The sequence below is a fragment of the Macaca fascicularis genome, chromosome 2 (genome assembly GCF_037993035.2).
Source record: "Macaca fascicularis isolate 582-1 chromosome 2, T2T-MFA8v1.1".
Lineage (NCBI taxonomy): Eukaryota > Metazoa > Chordata > Mammalia > Primates > Cercopithecidae > Macaca > Macaca fascicularis.
In genome coordinates this window covers 117,244,773-117,258,995 of record NC_088376.1, presented here as the reverse complement: position 1 = coordinate 117,258,995, position 14,223 = coordinate 117,244,773, and the positions used below count along the sequence as shown (strand labels likewise).

At 47.0% G+C, this 14,223-nt stretch overlaps 1 protein-coding gene across 8 annotated transcripts in view; it reads right to left on the bottom strand.

Annotated features, from left to right (window-relative positions):
* Positions 1 to 8,396, bottom strand: part of CACNA2D3 (calcium voltage-gated channel auxiliary subunit alpha2delta 3) — a 931,957-nt gene extending 923,561 nt beyond the window's left edge. For 6 of the 8 annotated variants that reach the window (XR_006695842.3, XR_010585145.2, XR_012431274.1 and 3 more), the window contains exons 1-2: positions 8,103 to 8,396; positions 7,350 to 7,431 (exon numbers count right to left, since the gene is read on the bottom strand). Coding sequence is in view for 2 of the 8 variants with exons in the window: in XM_045384857.3 (XP_045240792.1) it covers positions 7,350 to 7,431; positions 8,103 to 8,224 (204 nt within the window). In the remaining 6 variants the exon portion in view is untranslated. The remainder of the gene's footprint in view (positions 1 to 7,349; positions 7,432 to 8,102) is intronic. The other 2 variants (XM_074032504.1, XM_074032505.1) reach the window with 1 other exon arrangement.
* Between the last annotated feature and the right edge of the window lie 5,827 nt (positions 8,397 to 14,223).

The window sequence follows — 14,223 nt, the reverse complement described above, 5'->3', positions numbered from 1 at the left end:
ACTACAAGGCAATGCAGAAGAGGAAATGTCAGATCTGGGACTCAAATCCAAGCCCATCTGACTCCAAGGCTATGCCGTCTCAGCTGTTAACCCACGCTTTAATTGTTTCTGAATTAATATCCCAGATGTTTCTCATTTAATCCTTCCAAACACCTGTGAGATCGAAAACACAGGTATTGTGCACATTCTTTTCAAATAGGAACTGCGGTCAAAAAGGATCACGCAAAGACAAGAAAGTACAGCACTGTGGCCAGATGTGTAGACCCTGGAAGCCCAGCTCAGTCACCTTGGAGAGGCTGCTTCAGTTCTGCAAGCCTCGGCTTCTCAATCTGTGAAACAGGGTGAATGGTAGTCCCTGCCTCATTAGGTTACTGGGAGAATTTAATGAGATGTCATATGTGAAGGGCTTATCACAGTACCTGGAATGCAGAAACTACAGTGAGTGCTACCTGTTTTTACTATTAGATTAAGCAATTTGCCCAGGGCCACATTGGAAATGCACACAGAAAAGACAAAAAGAGAGATGCCACCGCTTAAGGCCAATGACCCTTCCTTTAACAACACAGCATCTCCAAAGATGTGAATCTTTGAAAATGCTCCAAGCTCTCGACCTGTTACTCATAAAATGAGAAAATGATTTCATTGGAGATGGAACAAAGGTGGGCAAAGGAAGCCTCCTAGAATGAATACAGCTGAGAGGGTGAGCTATCCAGCAGGAAAAAGAGAAAGCCAAAACAAGGACAGCCTGTCCCACAGGAGGCTTGGCCAGGACCCCGCACTTCGTCTGAGGCTCTGCTGCCACATCCTGGAATTCTTAAATAATTTTTTAACAAGGGATTCTGCATTTTGCACTGGGGACCACAAATTACGTAGCCAGTTCTGATCTCAGCAAGTCCTCAGATTCCAACTGCCTACAAAATCCCAGACGCTGAACAAATCCATGCCTGTTGGACTGAGTGACTCAGTTCTGTCCTACTGCCCTGGTTCATTCTCTCAAGTCAGCCTCTCTAACACCCAAGAGGACAAGAACAGTCTTCCCCATCAGCAAGCATTATCTGGCACGTTCTGTGATGAACAGCATCCATTTTTATTCACACGGGCACGCGCACATACACACACTTAATAAGTATTATGGTAACGGCATGTGCGGGCCCCGAATATCCACTGGCAGTTGTTTCACCTAAAATGGAAAACTCAAGGTCTGTTTTGTGAACCCACAGCATTTACAGCCTTGCCCACCTTGCCTGTCCAGATCATTTACATGCATAACAGCCCTTTTAACCTTGGGAGGGTACTGTTTTCCAATAACAGGTGCCAAGATAAACACTCTGAAGTGCACAAAGTGAAGGAACAGCCATCCATTTCTTGTGAAAAGATAATGCTTTCCTTTCCAATATGGCCTTGAAATGTGCACTAGTAGTTTGGTTTCTGAGTTGTTTATTTTCATAATGTTGATTTGGGGAAACTAGAAAGCTATACAACACATAAATTTAATACACCTTATAAATTTAATGCCTTAAGCAGCCTTGGAATGAGCACCCAATGAGTGTTGTTCAAAGCAAATGGAAGTTGAAGTGTTTACCATTTATTAGAAATGAACTGGACTCTTTTCAAATATGTATTTGTAAAAAACAATTCCCTTCTGAAAAGTAGGCATGCTGGCTACGCACACAGAAATCCCCTAAAACACGTCAGTTATACAAACGCCTAATCTGCCAAGGGTGAGTTGTAAGCACAGGCCAAAGTGCTGGGCTGTCGAGGGGCCCTAGAGTCCAGCTTTACATTACAGAACAACCACCTCAGACAGAGTCTGTTGGTCACTAAATACTTAGTAAAATCACAAAAAAAAAAAACCCAGCATCCTCCTCTTTCTCATATCATTTTCTTCCTTTAAAGGAGAAGCAAAATTTTGTTTAATGGACCAAAAAGGGCTGATAAGGATTCTGTCAGTTTTACCAGAAGCCTGACATTAGGAACTTTTCCGTTCACTGAATGATACACAAAAGCTTCACTGCAATCACTCGAGATGAAACCTAGGCCGTGATGTCTCTTGTATAAAAATTACATTTAAAGGGGAAAAAAATCTCATATGCTAATTCATAGGCTGGCATTTTATAACATCTGTTTTATTTTTTTCTCAGTTTTGGTCACAGCAAACCTCTAAGTCAAATCACAGTGTCCCAGGGAACACACAATCTGCTAATACTCCCTGTGTAGAAGATGCTGTGGTCTCAACCCGAAGACTGTACCAACAAGCACTGTGACTAAAAAAAGATGGAGGGACCCCTGAAAGAGCTGCTGCTCACATCTGACAGGGGAGATGTGCTGGGGTGAAGAAAAAACCCATTTGTTGGCATCATAGCATCTACGATGGTAAATCAGGATTCACGACAGGCCTGAAATAGACTCCTTCGTGAAAATGTACACTTCTTTAGGTAGGCCCAACGCACCAAACCACGGACTGATCAGTGTAAGTCGGAACACTAAACACCAAGTGGAGATCAATCCAAGGCTGATGAAGGCTAGAATCCCAAACCTGCACCTCCAAGAATATGTGCGTCAAACTTCAGGGCGATGAAACACCTGGAAGGGCCACAGGTGCCAGGGGTGATGGTTTCGCATTTCTTTTACTTTTGCTCATGCTGACATATGGCTAAGTCTTCATCAAAAACTGGAAACAGTAACTGTCGGCTCAGGCCCAATGGATTTCAGAATTATCAGGTGGTTTGGTATTCATGTATTTGCCTAAAAATTACACTAGTGTTACAATTAATTAATTAAAATCAGCATGCGATCACCATGCTAATCAATCAAAATTATAACCACATGGGAATAAAAAGCTGATGTTTGCCTCTGACCAGAAAACCATGCCTGTATTTTCATTTTCCCTTAATTTTGAGTAGCATCTGTCAATCTCCTGAGTAACACAGGCCGCAGCAGTTCCTAATGGGAGCAAAGGCAAAGTAGAAATGTATCTGGCAGAAAAGAACTTTTAAGGAGAAAAAAACAAGGAAAGAAAAAGAAAAAAAAAATGAGCAAGAGAGGCTTAGACAGTTAGCAAGTGGCCATGAGTAACTCTACAAGTGCAATGAGATATATGCATAAGAGGCAGAAACTGAATGCTCATTGGTTTGCCCTGCTCTGCTACTGTCTGGGTGATTGTGTTAGTGAGACCAATAAACTGCCCTGAACGATTAAAAACTGTCATTTCAGAGATTTCAAGACTTTTAAAAATAACCTGCTAAGGAAAAGTCCAGTATTTGAAGTAATGCTATGAATTACAGCATCAGCAGCACAGGTTGAATGCGTTTATCATTCAGGACGGCAAGTAACTGTGTTTATTCAACAAAAAATGTTAGCAAAACAGCGCCTCCCCCACAAGAGCAAGCTGAAGAGTGCTGGGCTTCCCACGAGCAGCACTGCTACCTAATTCCTGATAAGTGAATACACCTATTCAATTATTTAAAAGTCCATCGATTTCCACATTGATGAAAAGTCATAATTATAAAAATGGCTTAAAGCACCAACCTTTTACTTTGCTGACTCTGTCCTGTGGAAAGAGATATCAACTTCATATATTAAAGCTGCCCTCTCAATAAATAGTTGATAATGCAAAAAACGAACTGCGCATTCCAAGCCGTGCGTGTTTGGTAAGGGCTCCAAGAGGCGTCCAAGGTAAATGTCAATTCTTTTCCAGCGTTACTGGCAGAGACACACATTACCTGTATTTCCATTGTGTATTTACCATCATGATTCTGGAAAATGTAACTGGAACCCTTCATTCCTGTGAACATTGGTTCCCTGAATGCAGGTCTAAATAGAATGAAAAACCCAGCTCCTATCCAATTATCCCTGAGGAGGATGAAATGAGAATCAGCCAGTTTAATGCCTTTGATTGTGATTGTTAGAGGTGTGGAGACTGAGTTTAACAGCCTAGGTTCCCAGACCTACTAGAATGCTTCTCACTGAATCCCAAAATACAGCGGTAATGAAACTATGCCTCCCCAAAAGAACCAAACAAAGTCCATTCTTTGGGGAAAATGAAGCAAGATAGAGGCAGCTGAATACCGACTGGCATGGATATGTCAAATCGGAAACTTAATTAAAAGTTGAAGTGAATGGAAACCCCTGCAGTATCTGCCAGCTTAGCAAGGCAGCACACAGGCATACAGCGGCACACCAGCACGGTCCTCCAGGGGCCTGCTATTCTCTCACACCATCTAAAACCCCTCAAGATGAACTCCAGCACCCATAGACAAGTCCCACAGTCTTCCACTCTGTACTGAAAACAAATTTCCTAAAAGATGGCTTACTGCGTTTTATAAAATCAAAACTATCCTATTTCTAAGGACCTAACAGGTTGCTACTCCTGTGCTCAGTAAAGACAGAAGAAAAAAATATAGGGGATATCTGGCATTGAATACCTAATATATTATAATAGACTAAAGTGGCAAAAGCCATGGTATTAAATACAGAAACAACTGATAAAATACTCTTATTTCTGAAGCCATGACAAGGTACATTGCTAAATGTTTGTGTTTACATTGATGAAGATTGATGAAGTCAGTAACAATACTGCTACCTCAAATTAGATCACCTAATAAAAACATGTTACCAAAATGGCAGTTTTCCCAGTCTCTAAACACCTTAAAATAGATGCATGGCCAATTATTATTTAACTTATATTCACAATAACTATTTTGTAAAGTGTATGCCTTAGTGCAAAAATGACTAAACTTCCATTCTAAAAATGAACATACATTGATTCACAACATGAAGTGTCAGTTAGTGAAACTACACAAAATACATAAAATTATATGGTGGTATACAGTACACCTTACTTAACTGAAAATCAAGTTTAAACATCCATGCCTTAAAAGAGCAATTACACTCTATTATACAACATAGTATTGCCATCTTTGAGTCCCCTTAATACAGTGTTAATGTATTTTCCAGCCAAATTTTCTAACTCATTTTGAAAGCATCTTAATTGTTAAGGACACAGTGATACGATGGCAGCGTGCACCAAGTTCTGACTTTGAAGAGTAATTCCTCATGCAAATGGCCAGAAACTTGAGAATTAGCAAAAGAGAAGCAATTATCCCCTTGTTTTTCCAAACGATGTTATGTCTCCTACACTCTGAGCACTCAGATCTATTCCCATTCATACTCTGAACTCTCTAAACCAATGTTCTTTGCTAATTTTAAAAATACAGAAACATTTGCGGGGGATAGTGGACCAAAACAGCCCAAAGATAGCTGAAAAATGCTCCCCGAGGTGTCTACCATGCTCCCCCATCACTTATGGAAAGTCCCTGCCAAGTAACCCAAAGCCGTGAGTATTTCAGGACCCCCAGAGCAGATTCCAAACCAAGGACTAGGGTAGACACCCACCCCGGAACGCAATGCCAAGCAACACCTCACCTTTCCCTCGCATCAGATTACAAAATGCCAGGCAGCAGCAAGAAATGATAACAAAGCCATAAACAGCTGGAAATAATTACACAATTGTCAAGCTGCAAACATGACAAAAGCAAAGCAAGGCTAGTGAATTCAATATCAGAAAGGATGCTGATGAGAAGGTAAGAGAAGCATTTCAGCTTTTTCCAATTTGCTGTTATAGAGTACCAAATAATAGGGTTGATGGAGTTTTGTGCAGTGTGTGTGTGTGTGTGTGTGTGTGTGTGTAACTTCAAAGAGAAAGAAAAAAACATATTTTGTGTGTTCCTAGAAAATTTGAGATAAAAGATACGAAAGCACAAACCAAAAATATTAACAGGCTCTGAAGGGATTCTTTTAGAATTGCTACAACTACAACATGCAGATGAGAAATATTTCTTTAAAGTTATACAAAATGTTATCTTCTTTAAAAGCATAAGAAAAATATACAGGCAATGCTACAGTCCAGAATTCATCACATCAAACATCTGACAAGTGGGCAAAATGCCAAAACAGAAGACAGACTTGTCCAGATTAAAAGGGTACTAGGGAAAGAGGCAATTCCTATGCAATTCCTGTAAGTGCTGAGATGGGCCACAGGTATGTAAATTCTCATCTTCCAGAAGGGCATTTCATAGCCTCAACTGTTTACCAGCTGCCTGTAATTCAAGAACACCTTCCCAAACAACAGAGTTGAGCAAACAATCTTTCAATGAATAAGGTTTCGATGAATAAGGCTATTGGTGATTTTTAAACCAGAAAAACTTTTGTCATTCCATGGTGGGCCAACGCTTTATTACGATATTTGGATTTCATGTGGCAAACTGTTTCATACTCTGTCCCCAAAAATGCTACTCTCTGAAGGGGAATGCCATAAATAAAATACGTACTTGGTTACCAGGCAGCATGCATAACACATATGGTACATTGGCCCAAAAATCATATTTTAAAATCTTTAAAAGTTAACAATTTAAGCTATTTGTACCCATTTTCAGAGAATTATTCCCTAAAGGCCAATTTTATTTTCTATCATCAAGAGAATATTTTGATTAATCCTGTTGATCTGCAAACTTGAAATTCTTTGAACGCCTCTAATCTCTCCTCCCCGGTCCTTTTCTTTTTTTTTTTTTTTTTTTTCTCTTTTATTTTCTGAAGGGGAGAACGAAGGACCATATATCTCACAATGTAATTTTAAGCTTATGCTTAAAATGCTGCCTGTTTGAATTAAAATTGATGCAGCTTCTGATAAGAACCTAATAATCAATTCTCCATTCTCATTACTCTCCAGAATTACATGGATGCAGACCCATTTCTTAAGTTTGTGGACTACTCTCATAGGTTATTACCCGGCAGTGCAGCTGAGTGGAAAGATAACCACATTCATTCTCCTTATCTGTAATGATGTAATGCATCCCAGCCCTGGGTCTAGATGATTGGGGAATAATGGGATTGTACAACTGCAGGGATGACAAACAATAGTGCAGCGTCTTTCTCTGATACACTGAACCCCACGCCTCCAATGAAAGGTGAAAGGCATCACAAAATAGGCACTGAGTCTGCCCCTTGGATGAAGTTAGCATTTTTTGGCCCGAGGAGCATCTGCTCTGGCACTGAAACAGCAATACCGACACGGAGACGAGAGCCATGCAAAAACACTCAGTTTCCGAGCCCCAGCCAGGACGGTGCGAGTGAGTATCCTGCTTTTCTTTGTGTTTAGAATCAAGTGTCATCTAAAAATAACCGGTTGGTAGGAAGAAATCACTGTACAGTACAATGCCAAGAAACCCGGGGATCAGAGACTCCTCTGATAACTGATGCTGCTCGGGGCTCACGTTTGTTTGGAAAACTAAATCTGCCTCCATTTTCTGTGCCGGAAAAATCATCGCTTCCTGCCACCACAGAAACCTTACCTTTTGCAGAAGCTGGGAACCGGAGTACTTAGCAGCAATGGATTTTATCTCCCCACCAAAAGCCGAGGCCCAGAGCTTCACCCTACAGGGAGAAGGGGCACAGGAAGAAATGTAACACCCGTGTCACAGTCAACACGCACGCACACGCACACGCACACATGGGGCTATGGCTGAAGGAGCAGGGCGATGTAACATTTTTTAAAAGAAGAAAAGATAAAAAAGCGCCTTGGTAGAAACTGCCAGCACCAAACTGCAAAGCGCAGCGCGGGAGGGGGCCCAAGGGGGGTCGCGGAGTTAAGAATGCACAAAGTCTCCCAGGCTCTCTAAAAAGACCACTGAGTTTCATTTGAATCATTGCCCGAGGACTCGACCCCCTAAACTGGGCATCACCTGGCAAATAGCAGTCAGAAGAAATCCACCCATCCCCCCTCCCAAAAAAGAAGTGGGGCGGCAGGAGAGCAAAGGGGGGAAATTCAGCGGCCCATGGAAGTTGGATTCGGTAACCAGGCTCCAAAGTTGGTGCCGTCACTTGAGGTGAGCATCTCCAGATCTCACTCGCCAACCTGCGGGTAGGGGCCAGAGCATCCCACCGGCCTCGCCGCCCGACGCGGGTCCCGAAAGGCAGGTGCGAGCGGCGAGGCCGACGCCCGCGGCGGGTCCTACCCAGCCGCACTTGCAGGCGCCCAAACTTGGGCACAGTGGGTCGCAGGCGGAAGGGTCCCCTCCCTGGGCGGCGCAGGAGCCGGCACTTACACGGAGAGCGGTATCTGCTGCTCCGAGCGCACCACGTCCCCCAGCGCGGCGTAGAGAAGCGCGGCGGCGAGAAGCGCCGAGGCCCCCCGGGACGCGCGGCGCGGCGAGCCCGGCCCGGCCATGCTGAGCTCCCTCCGACGCGCCCGCTGCGGCGGCGACGAGAGCGGCCGCGGGGAGCTGCGCGGAGCGGGCGGTGGGCGAGCGCGCGGGGCTGCCTGCTCCGCTCCGCTCCGCTCCGCGCCGCCCCGCCTGCCTCTCGCGCGCCCGGCTCACTTGGGGAGCAGAAAAAGGAGCGGGTGGGGGGGCGGGGAGGGCGGAGAGGAGGAGGGAGGGAGGAGAGGAGGGGAGGGAGGCGGGCGGGGGAGGAGGCAGCGAGACGCGCCTCTAGCAGCGGCGGCCGCCCGGCCCCGCCTCAGCGGCCCCGGGGAGTCCGGCGGGCCGCGGCGGGAGGGCGGCGGGGCGGGAGGCGCCGCGCGGGCGGGGACTTGCAAACTCCAGTGTCCTTGGCCGCGGCGGAGCGCGCCCTGCCCCGCCCGGGCCACTGCGGCCGCTGAGTTCTTTACAACTCCGCAGTCCGCCACCGCGGGCGCGACTCTCGGGCTGGCCCCGGGCCGGGGCGACCCTAGCCGGGGTGGGGGTTGGGGCGCGGGAGGGAGGCCAAGGGCAGGGCGCGGCGCTCCGCACTTTGCGGGCGGCTGCTACGAGCGGACGTTGAGCGCCCAGTCCGCCCCTGGGCCGGGCGGGGTCGGGGGCAGCGGAGCCTAGAGGGGGCGCGCCCTCCGCCCCCACCGCGCGATTTTCCTGCGGGGAGGGACCTGGGGAAAAAGCAGAAATCTGAGAAAGGAGCACGGGCTCGCGGCGGAAGGCGGGATCGCACTTGGGGCGGAGCGGGCCGGGGATGGGACTGGGTGGGAGCTTGGGGCTCTGACTAGGGCTGCGCTGCGTGACCGCCCGCAGCTGCGACTCCGGCCGCGGCGCGGAACAGAGGAAGGTGCGGATGGGGGTGCTACCAGCGCGGGGCTCCCGGCACCTGGCCGCAGCGCAGCCGCCCCACTGCGTGCCCGACCCAGGCCCCGGGGCTCCCTAGCGGCTGCTGCCCTGGGAGTCTGCCTGGCAGCGGCGACTGGCGGGACCGGGATGTCAGGGCTGGGAGGAAGCCATCGCGACGCCGAGTTAATCCTGACCGGGGGACACCCTGAATTTCGGGATAAAAGATTTCTCCGAGCCTGGGGGATTGACTGCTCCCCACTCCGGCGCCCACCGCACTGGGCAGGAGGCAGTGAGCGCCGGAGGAGGCGCCTTCTCGCCGCCCGCAGAGGCAGGGGCGAGGAGAAAGGAAGCCGGGGAAACCCCTGCGCGTCCGGGGAACCAGGCTTTCCCCCGCCTCTCTCGCCGCTGCCCCCACCCCGGGACCTAGCTTGCCAAACCCCTCTCCCCCGTGCGTGGTCTGGGGTGTGATTGGGAACTTTGTGGAGCCCTCGCGCGGGCTGGCGGTAAAGACCGACCTGAGTGAGGCTGAGTCATCCTTGCCGGGCCAAGCGCAACTCGGGTGACCCTAGCAAGGAGCGCGCTCCTAACATCGCCGGAGCTCCCAGCGCATCAGACGCCTGGGTTCTTATTTGCATGCCTTTCTGCAGCCGAGGCTTTGCTTTCTGCCCCGTCACCCGCCCTCGGTCTCAGCACCCTCAGGTTGCAGGGAAGTGAATAAGAGCGGGCTCCAGCTTCCGCCAGGTGGTGTCCGGCTAGGATCCGGGCCGGCTCTCCTTTCCAGTTCTTCCTGGAAAAAGTTACCCCTGCAGATGTTGGGCTTGATCTCAGAGTTGGCAGCAAGGGAGAAGGACTGTTACCGAGAGGCTCTTGGTGCTTTTCCCGAGTGCGGGCAGACTCGACCTCCCCTGGGCTCTAGCAGGTCTCGCTCCCACATTGGGGGGCGACGCAGGGAACAGGCCCCACTCCAGGAGCTCCAGGTGCGCCCCGCCCACGGCAGTGTCTACAGCCTCTCTGGATGACTAACCGGTTATAATGAACTCTCTGCTTCTGTGCATACCCTCCGCCTGAGGAAGCATGCCAGCCCTTTCCAAACCGAGCCAAGCGCGGCCTGACCCCCGAGGCAAGGGGTCCCAGGAGTTGGGCCCTCAAATTGGGGGTTAGGAGAAAAAGTGTTTTCCTGTCAGAAAGCGGGATCGTTCTTCCTAAATGAAAGCATAGTGAATGAACTAAGAGTGAGTGCATGCTCTTAGTAAGACCATCCGTTGCCTACGTGTTTTCTATATGATGACAGCCCTTCATGCCTTCACTCATTCATGCAGTCAATAACTGTCAATCAGCTTCTATTGCTAGGTACAGTAGGACATGCTGGGAAGCCAGTAGTGAACAAATCAGGTGACCTGCCCTCACCGAGTTTATACACTACAAGGAGGACAGGCTTTACTACAAAAACCATAATGGTAAGTGTACAGTTATACACTTTGACAAGGGGAAAAAAATACTGTGTATGAAGAAAAAGTACCTGTGACACCCATACTATTGTTATGCCTATTAACTGATAAGAACATCGAGGCATGGCAAGATCATACAGCTTAGTCATATTTAAGCAACCGCTTGACTGCTGGACTATATACTGAAGACCACTTGGGCACCAAGGTCATAAAGACATTTCATAATAAAGTCACTGTGCATTGCCAACCTGACACAGGTGAATTTCGCCGTTGTTTCAGGGCAACTAGAGAGTAGGCATGAGAGGCCAGGCACAGGAAGTCCCAGTCCCAGGAGGACAGTGTTTTGAGCATTTGTAACACAGGCTATCTTAGGGAGAACATTATGCACATTACGTTTAAGATGGATCCTGCTAACCATTTCCTAGTATATCAAAAATAAAAAATATTTATCTAATACTAATACACTCAGAACTCAAAGTGTCCAAAGATTTGGGGTCTTACCACTTACACACTGTAATATTCTTTCCAGAATCACAAAAATCAGTGCTGAAAGGGATCTGTAAGCGATCTAGTCTTGCAGTCTTATTTTAACGGAGAGGAAAACTGAGGCCCAGAAGGATTTAGCCACTTGTCCAAAGACAGACACCCCTTAAAGAGAATCTCCTCACTTTGAACCAGGGAGTTCCTGCAGCTACATGAGAATAAGGAACTAGGAGCACCTTCCAGTAAGCCATATGCGGTACCAGGGCATTGGGTGCTACTTGCCATTTTCACCCAAAAGCTTACATTTCAACACCCAGCTCTTAGTTGAAGCATGGAATCCAGAGAAATAAAACTTTCATTGGTAGACCTATGCACTCCGTCCCACCTAGCCGAGGATGTCGCACTTTGTCCTGCAACAATGAGGAGCTGCTGGAGGTGTTTGAACAGAAGTGAAAGATGATGACACAGAAGTGAATGTTCTAGAGGCATTCACTTAATCCTGGCATATGAAAGGGATTCTGGAGAAGCCCCTAGAGCAGTGGTTCTCGGTGCGCAAGAGGGCATTGCCCTTGGGGGCATTTTGAACAGCTGGGACTTTTTTTTTTTTTTTTTTTTTTTGGAGATAGAGTCTTGCTTTGTTGCCCAGGCTGAAGTGCAGTGGCACAATCTCAGCTCACTGCAACCTCCACCTCTCAGGTTCAAGTGACTCTCATGCCTCAGCCTCCCAAGTAGCTGGGATTACAGGGGCCTGCCACCATGCCTGGCTAATTTTTGTACTTTTAGTAGAAATAGGGTTTCACCATGTTGGCCAGGCTGTTGTTGAACTCCTGACTTCAAGTAATGTGCCTGCCTCAGCCTCCCAAAGTGCGGGGATTACAAGTGTGAGCCACTATGCCTAGGCTAGTTGGGATTTTCTCTGTTTGTCATAATGACTTGGGGTGCTACTGGCATTTAGTGGATAGGGGCAGAACAGACCCATACAAGGACTTTCAAGTACCCCACTGAACATTCAGGTAAGAGAAAAACCCCATTTATAACCATCTGAATCTAGCACTAAAAGCTATTTTGTACATAAGAGGAGTTTTTGCATGGCTTTAATAAATTTTCCAGGAATGCAATTACATTATAAATAGAGGCATGGTTGTCTTCTCTTTTGTTCAGAACCTTACCAAGAAGTTGTTTGGTTGCTTGAGGTTTGTTTGATTTATTGTTGTTGCCATTTCTCATTTTGGAAAATCTCCAACAGCAACTGTGCTCACAGATCCTGAGTTACCAACACACACACCTGAATCAGTCTGCATTTGGGGTGTGGCATTCACACTTACTCTGCACACAAGCACAAACAGCTCATAACGTCATTAGATCTTGTAGCTAAATCTTGTACAAGCATTTCACATAAATACTTCTTATTTTATTATAAATTACTTTTATTTTACTTCTCTTTGCTATTACCAAATAAGGCATCATATTGTCTTTCTAAAACTCTGACTTTAATTAGGTTATATTGTCTCAGAATTTCATGTCAGGATAGTAAAGGGGGTGTTGGGTCTATCTGGGTAAATATCTACTGTGAAAGGAATACCAGCTAAAAGGCTGAGATGTTGCTGATGAGGAAGCAAAATGGTTCACTCAAAAGGAGGAAAATGGCAAATGCTTTCACATTTAACCCAACAATTCCTCTTCTGGAAATTTATCTTACAGTTACTGTATTAGTCTGTTCTCACACTACTATGAAGAAATACCCAAGACTGGTTAATTTGTAAAGAAAAGAGGTTTAATTGACTCACAGTTCCACATGGCTGGGGAGACCTCAGGAAACTTACAATCATAGCAAAAGGTACCTCTTCACAGGGCATCAGGAAAGAGAATGTGTGCAAGCAGGGGAATTGCCAGATGCTTATAAAACCATCAGATCTTGTGGGACTCACTCATTATTACGAGAACAGCATGGGGGAACCACCCCCATAATCTAATTACCTCCACCTGGTCCTGTCCTTGACAGGTGGGGATTATTACAATTCAAAGTGAGATTTGAGTGGGGACATAAGAGCCAAACCATATCATTCTGCCCCTGACCCCTCCAAAATCACATGTCTTCACATTTCAAAATGCAGTCATGGCTTTCCAACATTCCCCCAAAGTCTTAATTCATTCCAGAATGAACCCAAAAGTTCAAGTCCAAAGTCTCATCTGAGACAAAGTAAGTCCCTTCTGCCTATGAGCCTGTAAAATCAAAAGCAAGTTAGTTACTTCCTAGATACAGTAGGGGTACAGGCATTGGGTAAATACATGAATTCCAAATGAGGGAACTTGCCCAAAATAAAGGGGTAACAGGCCCCATGCAAGTTTGAAATCCAGTAGAGTAGTCATTAAACTTTAAAGTTCCAAAATGATCTCCTTTGACTCCATATCTTACAACCAGATCTTGCTAATGCAAGAGGTGGGGGTCCCACAGCCATGGGCAGCTCAACCCCGGTGGTTTTGCAGGGTATAACCCCGCTCCTGTCTGCTTTCATGGGCTGCCATTGAGTGTCTGCAGCTTTTCAAGGTGCACAGTGCAAGCTGTCAGTGGATCTACCATTCTGGAGTCTGGAGGACAGCGGCCCTCTTCTGACAACTCCACTAGGCAGTGCCCCAGTGGGGACTCTGTGTGGGGGCTCCCATCCTACATTGCTCTACCACACTGCCCTAGCAGAGGTTCTGTATGAGGGCTCTGCCCCTGCAGCAAACTTCTGCCTGGACATCCAGGTATTTCCATACATCCTCTGAAATCTAGGCAGAGGTTCCCAAATTTCAGTTATTGACTCCTGTGGACCCACAGACCCAACACCACATGTAAACTGCTTGAACCCTCTGCAGCAAGGGTTGGGGCTTGAACCCTCTGAAGCAATGGCCCCAAGCTGTATGTTGGCCCTTTTTAGCCATGGCTGGAGCTGAAGCAGCTGGGACACAGGGCATTATGTCCTGAGATTGCATAGAGCAGGGGGTCTCTGGGCCTGGCCCACAAAACAATTTTTCCCTCCTTGGCCTCTGGAACTGTGATGAGAGGGGCTGCTGTGAAGGTCTGTGACATGCCCTGGAGATATTTCCCCATTGTCTTGGCTATCAACATTCAGCTCTTTGTTACTTATACAAATTTCTGCAGCTGACTTGAATTTGTCCTCAGAAAATTGGGGGGATTTTTTCTATCACATTGTCAG